Source organism: Hyaena hyaena, unplaced genomic scaffold (assembly GCF_003009895.1).
Source record: "Hyaena hyaena isolate Hyena2069 unplaced genomic scaffold, ASM300989v1 scaffold_476, whole genome shotgun sequence".
NCBI classification, from domain to species: domain Eukaryota; kingdom Metazoa; phylum Chordata; class Mammalia; order Carnivora; family Hyaenidae; genus Hyaena; species Hyaena hyaena.
In genome coordinates this window covers 313,956-321,608 of record NW_024081111.1, presented here as the reverse complement: position 1 = coordinate 321,608, position 7,653 = coordinate 313,956, and the positions used below count along the sequence as shown (strand labels likewise).

Here is a 7,653-nt window from a genome sequence, read left to right as displayed (position 1 = left end):
GAGGTAGTGGAATACAGGTAAATAAACTCAAATTGCTCAACTACATGTTAATTTATCTCAAATTGGCAGTTAGGATAAAGAGCTTCCTTTCTTCCCCTGTCCAGAATTACATAAATCACTGGGAAATCTCTGAGAGATTTTTTAAAAAGTTAAATTAATTTAATGATATATTGATTTTAGCCATCAAGACAATATTGGAGGAGGGGGAATTCCCCTGCTTAAAATAGTTTTAGCTGATCAATTCTGTATCAAACAAAGTTTGTCCAGTCATTTCAACAGTGCCCTCTTTACTTCATGAATTTATCATACTACCTTATTTACCATATGAAGTGGTGACAAGTGTTTAGCATTTTGGAGATCAGTTGTCAGTTGCTATTAAAATCAAGATTAATTCGTATTAACGATATGCATTTCTCAATACTCCCAGGTGACAACATACATTAAAACAACTATTGCAAGTAATTAAGCTCAATGAAGGGGGAGGGGACAGGGAGAGGTTCAAAACACCCCCAAATATTTGATTTTGCAATCCAAGTTCAGCAGACTGTTGCCACAATACTGCTTGGGAACCTCCTCAGGGTTGCTTTTCACTTTACATCTAATTAGGCACCTAATGAAAGAGAAGAATTTTTTTCCCATGTGGTTTTTCTCCTTGATATTTTTATGCCTTTATTTAAACACATAAACATGCTGTTTAGAAGGTGCAATACCCAAAAGTTTCTCCTGTGTTTCACTTGGTATTATCATCTGGGGGAACTAGGTAGATAAGAACATTTGTCTTCCAGTTATTTTCTTCCTCCACACTTGCTTTAGCCCTTTGGCCTTTATGTAGTACTGACAGAAAACATGCCCAAAATATTTTAATGTATTTAATATTTTTATTATGCTTTAGAGATGCTCAACAGTTTATACTAATTAGACCATCCAAAGCCTTTTGAAGATTAAACAAATTGGACAACCCTTGTTAATTAGAACATAATTTGAAGTTTGAAATTATATCACTGATGAAGTAGTCTAATTAGTATGACGATGTGTTAATGGACCAGTGAGACACAACAACAGTGGAGTTTGGCGTGAACCTCTCCAAGTCTTGCAGGAAAATCTTCCCTCCTATACCAACATTAATAAAAGATTTCTATAGACTTCAGCCTTTCCACGATGACATACAATTTATAGTACACACAATGCATTAGCCCATAGTGCTGCTCCATTTTTTCACTATTATGAAAACTAATAAATTCGTCAAGCTGAATTAAGCATACAAATCAGATGAGGCATAGCAGATTACACAGTGAAGCGCGGTGTCTCCCGAGCCTAAATGAAATTTCAATCTAATAATTCCTTCCTGGCCCAGTCATAATTTGTTTAGAGATGTTGTTCTACTTCTTTCAAAGCGCTATTCGCACTATAATTAAATGATACTCAAGCTTTTAACTTTGATTTATTTCATTTCTCGAAGCTTGAGACAGTGAGAGCTGTACAATGTCATTTTTTTATTTCTTTGAAAATTACCGTGGCTGTTGTCGAGGTGGAAATTAAACACCTAAGCATTTACTTGAACCGTCCGGCGCAAGTCACATTCATTCATGTCAACACCCCCTGTCCAGTCTCGTGCCTAGACTTCTCTGGTCTCATGCTCAGGAACAGTGCTGGTAGGAAACCCCTTCAGCCATTATTTATTATTTTCCTCCACATAGGGGAAGATAAAGGCAAGTCCAAGGATAGCTCGGGAAAGCGCAAGGGGGTTAAGGACCATGGACAGAACCCGCCGCCCGCCGTTTGTTGCAGCCTCCCCTGTACTCTTGGCGACTCCCGGGCTCTGTGCTCCCAAATTGAACCTGCCGTCCAGCTCCGGTGAGGTCATAGGTGAACCTGCGGTCCCGTACTTTCTGCCGCCGCGGGGCTTTCGGGCGCTGACCACTCGAGGGCCCCCCTTCGCCATGCTCCTTTCCACTCTGTTTTGTCCCAGCGCGCGCCAGCGCCTCTCAGGCCTGCCGCCTGCTCTCGCACCTGCTCGCTTTCCCCAGGCACCGTGTGCCTGCACCTGCTCCCAGTCACCCCAGTCCAGGTCAGGTCACCCGCGGACTCCAGCGTCCAGGTATCAGGGCCTTCCCACCCTCGCCTATTCTCCTCTCCTTCTGCGCTCTGGGGAGGTGACAGCCTCCCCTAACATCAAGGGAAGTAGAAGATTGGAACGGGGAGGTGAGGAAGGCGTGTGTGTGTGTGTGTGTGTGTGTGTGTGTGTGTGTGTGTGTGTGTGTAAGATTGTCTCCTATTTTTACTATTGGAACTAAGTGTGTGTCCACTTCTAAGAAAAGTGGTTTGCACTGGGGCAAAAGTGCGAGCAAAGTGTTGGCTAAAAATAGGTTCTCTGCGCCCAGTGGCTGTGGAAATGAAGATAAGTGGGGATTGTGCCAACCCCTAAGGGCGCGCGCGCGCTCGTGTGTGTGTGTGTGTGTGTGTGTGTGTGTGTGTGTTGGGGCGGGGGGGGCGGGTTCAGCAGCACATGCGCTCTGTGATCTCTGGCCCTGCCTCTCTCTCCATCAGTTGCCCCTTCCTCTTTTGATTGTGGCTAATGAAGGATAATAAATCCAGTGGCGGGTTTACCAGTGGATCCGCCCAAGACCCAACTCGCACTGAACTTGGATACAGGGAGGAGGAGGAGGAAGATCCAGAGGAAGAGAAAAGAGGGCGGAGAGGTGTGTGTGTGTCGGGTGGGGGGGGGGGGAGTAGACAGGGTTGCGGGGAGGGGGGAGTCGCATGCGCAAAGGCGACCCGAGCTGGCTCCACGGCCGTCCAATCCGCTGAGAGCTGCAAGAAATCGAGTGAGAGAAAGCCCTGCAGCCCTGTCGACCCCATGTCTCTTCGGCACCAGGCACCCGCCGGGCCGAGGGGGCGCAGCGCTGAGCGCCAACTGCCTCGTGCACCAAGCGGAAGCGCAGGCCATTGCGGAGGAGTTGGGTCTCCAGGGTCCGCTTCTTCTCCTTCCGCCAAGAGTCAGAGGCCGGGGTCACCTGAGCTGCGGGGAGGGGCGGGCCGAGTGGGGGCGGAGGCCTGGAACCTGGCGGTAATCAGGACGTGGAGGGGGAAAGCAGCCAGGTAAAAGGCGTTCCTGGTAGTCTGGGGGGTCGAGGGTGGGGGAACCCACCCAAGGCTGGCTTGGCCCGCAACTTTATTTAGGACTTTCTTTTCCCGGCTTGGTGGATACTAGGCGGAAAAAGCAGGAGGGGCTGGAAGCCGCCTCTTAGAACTGCCCGGCGACTGGAGCGCCGACCTGGCCAGTGGGGTGGGGTTGAGCTCTAAAGTAAGTGAGAGCTGCGGGGCGCCGGGAAGGGGCGGCTGCAAAAACGCGCGCGCGGGGGCCGGAAAGGGAGGTAGAGGGTGCGGCGGGGGAGCGGGAGGAGGGTGTCGAGAGAGCCTACTCTGGAGGGAGCAAAGAGAGAGAAGGGGCGACGCTAGAATCGGAGCTGGAGAAACCGCGCTTCCTAGCAGGGAGGGCGGAGGCGCGCGGGAGGGAGGGAGAGAAGGCGGGGGTAAGGGGCAGGCGCGGGGAGAGGGGAGTATAACTCAGCGGCCGCGAGGCGCGGGGGCAGTTTCGGGCGCCCAGGTCTGCAGCCAGCTCCAAGCGGAGCCCAGAAACCCCTCAGACTGACGGCGGATCCGGAGGAGGAGCTCCGGCCGGGCACGGCGCGCGGAGCTGGGAGCGGCCGCGGGAGAGCGCAACTTTACACTGCGCATCCCTGCTCCTGCGCTCGCCCAGGACTCCTCAAGAGGGTCCCGGCAGACGGGGCCTGTGCGTGAGCTGCGGCAGAGCACCCGGGCGGACCGGGAAGATGATGATGATGTCCCTGAACAGCAAGCAGGCGTTCAGCATGCCGCACGGCGGCAGCCTGCACGTGGAGCCCAAGTACTCGGCACTGCACAGCGCCTCGCCCGGGTCCTCCGCGCCCGCGGCGCCCTCCGCTAGCTCCCCCAGCGGCTCGAGCAATGCCGGCGGCGGCGGCGGCAGTGGCGGGGGCGGTGGGGGCCGTAGCAGCAGCTCCAGTAGCAGCGGCAGCAGCGGCAGCAGCGGCGGGGGCTCCGAGGCGATGCGGAGAGCGTGTCTTCCAACCCCACCGGTGCGTATTTCTGCATAATCACCGCTTAAAGGCACATTTTGACAGCCCCCTTTATCTGCTTGATGTTTTTTTCATGTCTGCACAGCAAATCACCCCACACCTCCAACCAATTTCCCCCCTCTCTCTCTTATGTATTCAGCGGGTCTTTTCTTTCATATTAATTTTTATGACCTGGGATGTTGCCTGTGCGCGTGTTGTGTTGTGTTGTGTTTGCAGGCTCACTTTCCTCTTCCTCGCGCACTCACGGTTTCTCTCAGTGGCTTCCCTCCTCTCCGCCTCACCCGCTACATTCAGGATTATTATTATTATTATTATTATTATTATTACTATTACTATTATTATTATTTTAACACTCTGGGAATGTTGTAGGCGCGGTGGTGTTGTCGAGCTCTGGGCCGGGGCTTCCGGGGGAGAGTACGCACAATTCCCTGCTGAGCGTAATGTGTGCCTTTTACTTGCAATTGCAGAGCAATATATTCGGCGGGCTGGATGAGAGTCTGCTGGCCCGCGCCGAGGCTCTGGCGGCCGTGGACATCGTCTCCCAGAGCAAGAGCCACCACCACCACCCACCCCACCACAGCCCCTTCAAGCCGGACGCCACCTACCACACCATGAACACCATCCCGTGCACGTCCGCTGCCTCTTCTTCATCGGTGCCCATCTCGCACCCGTCCGCGCTGGCAGGCACGCACCACCACCACCACCATCACCACCACCACCACCATCAGCCTCATCAGGCGCTGGAGGGCGAGTTGCTGGAGCACCTGAGTCCCGGTCTGGCCCTGGGTGCCATGGCTGGCCCCGACGGCGCCGTAGTGTCCACGCCGACTCACGCGCCGCACATGGCTACCATGAACCCCATGCACCAAGCAGCGCTCAGCATGGCCCACGCACATGGGCTGCCCTCACACATGGGCTGCATGAGCGACGTGGACGCCGACCCCCGGGACCTGGAGGCATTCGCCGAGCGCTTCAAGCAGCGACGCATCAAGCTGGGGGTGACCCAGGCCGATGTGGGCTCCGCGCTGGCCAACCTCAAGATCCCTGGGGTGGGCTCGCTTAGCCAGAGCACCATCTGCAGGTTCGAATCCCTTACGTTGTCGCACAACAATATGATCGCGCTCAAACCCATCCTGCAAGCGTGGCTGGAAGAGGCCGAGAAGTCCCACCGCGAGAAGCTCACCAAGCCGGAGCTCTTCAACGGCGCAGAGAAGAAGCGCAAGCGCACGTCTATCGCAGCGCCAGAGAAACGTTCTCTTGAAGCCTACTTCGCCATCCAGCCGCGGCCATCCTCCGAGAAGATCGCCGCCATCGCCGAGAAGCTGGACCTTAAGAAAAACGTGGTGCGTGTCTGGTTCTGCAACCAGAGGCAGAAACAGAAAAGAATGAAATATTCTGCGGGCATTTAGGAGACCCTTGGACTCTCCAGGGACACCCCCTCCTCGTCCCCTCTTTTCCCTCCCTCTCTGTCTCTCCTGCCTCTTTTCTTTCCACTTTTGGCTACCACAAACAATTCCAGTAAATGTGAATCCGGAGAAAGCAAGGATTGGAGAGCGAGCCAAGGAGCGAGCAAATGTGCCCAAGCCCAGTGAGAATGTGAAACGATTTCTCAAGGAAAGAAAAACAAAAGAAGGGGTTTGTCAAGTTGTAGCGAAGTTGTTCCTTTTAACCCTACCCCATCTGGAAAAGGCACCTCGGCTTCTTCACAGGAAGTCTGGAGCTGGCTGTTTGCAGGAAGGCAGACGAGACAGCGTTTTAAAAAGGCCCCCAAAATGATCAAGTAAGATTTGTTTTTATTCCTAAAGACATCACCCTTGTTCAAGTTTAAAAGTACACTTTGCAGCTATTTTTCAGAAATAGAAATCGATTCAGGACTGAAACTTTAAACTAGAGTTGATGCTTAATGTGATAGAGACATCTCTAAAGTATTTTGAATTTTAAAAAAGATGGCAGATTTTCTGCATTTACACTGTATATTATATATATATTTTTATTGTGGTTCTTACCCCCTTTTTCCTTCCCTAAAGTGTTAATGCTTAAGAAAAGAGTTGCGCCTGCTGTGTTCACTGATCTTGAAAGCTATTATTAGATTATTGCCGAACAACCCTCTGTAAATTATTAATTTATCTCTCTAGCAACTTAATTTGTGCACATTCTAATTAATTAAACTTCTTTAGTCTAAAAAAACGGGGGAAACGTATGGCTCGTGGAGTTAAACAATTTTATGTTTAATGAGTTTACTGAATTTTTATGGCTTTCCTCTTATACTGTGTTCCTTTTGGCCCATTTGTATATTCTCACTTTGAATGAAGATTGTTTTTTCTTTGTTTTTACTGGTAGTGTTCTGATTTGTGAGTCGACACTCAGTAATGGATGTCTTAATCGTGTAGACCTGATTCACTGTCCAAAGTATTGTTTACTTCGTTACATATTTAATGGGGATTCCCACATTGTCCCCACTACACACGCACTCTCACTCACCCTTACACACACACACACACACACACACACACACACACACACACACACACCTCTAATGGAAGAGAAGAAATGAAGCAGTTGGAAGCATGACTATGATGCATCATTTTCTAGCTTTAGGTGCATTTGTTCACTTGGTGTTTGCCCTTCCAGGTTCTACGATTTCACCAAGGTATCTCAATCTTCTTGTTTTCAATTGCTTTGTTGACATTTTAACATTTACAAGAATCCTTCGGTTTTTCCTTTTGGAGGTTTGTTTGTAGAAAAACTAATTTAAACTATAAGAAAGACAGTGCACTGCTTGTAAATTCACATTGTTGGTAGAATTCTTTTGGAACAAAAAAAAATTAGGTACATGGTGACTGGTACCTTATCTATTGTAAATATTCCATTCAAAATGATGCACATATAGATATATTCTTACAAAATTTGCTGTATTGCTGTTCCATTTGAGGCTCTCTGAAGTCTTGAGTTCTGTATATGATCTGGTTTCTTGTTTTGTTTTGTTTTGTTTGTTAATAGATGGTTTATTTACTATGGTAATGTATTAAGTTATTTTCAGTGTTGTTTGATTGTCTTTTATTGAAAAGATGATTTTAATGTTTTATTGGCAAAGTATGCTGCTTTTTTCATTAAAATATACTATTAAAATTAAATGGCTTTTAAAATGTGATGTTTTCAATCATTTACATGGAAATTATTTTGATAATTCTTAAAAGCAGGAACAGTTTGATAGTTTATTATTGAGTGGTTGTTATAGTCTGATTTGGATTTAGTAGGGGGTGTTTCTTTAGGAAGGTATAAAAGAACAGCCTTATAATTGTCTTCTAATAGCCAGAGCGCATCTCACAGGGTGCTTTGATTTTCTGTCTAGATGAGGTTGTGATATTTGGCTCCGATATCTCCCTTGGAGTCTTTTCTCCAGATCTGCAATAATTCTGCAAAGAGAATCTTTGTGAGCAAAGATGAGGTACTACATGGGAAGCAAAGATGAGATACTACATGGGAAGAAGAAAGAAAGGAAGTCAGTTTAGTTTTCAGCAGGCAGCACTGGGAG

The 7,653-nt window shown here is 48.9% G+C and overlaps 1 protein-coding gene across 1 annotated transcript; it reads left to right on the top strand.

Annotated features, from left to right (window-relative positions):
• The first annotated feature begins 3,833 nt into the window (after positions 1–3,833).
• Positions 3,834–5,527, top strand: POU4F2 (POU class 4 homeobox 2). Its single transcript, XM_039254288.1, has 2 exons — positions 3,834–4,118; positions 4,586–5,527. The coding sequence occupies exons 1-2, from the start codon at positions 3,834–3,836 to the stop codon at positions 5,525–5,527; spliced, it is 1,227 nt and encodes a 408-aa protein (XP_039110219.1).
• The last annotated feature ends 2,126 nt before the right edge of the window (positions 5,528–7,653 follow it).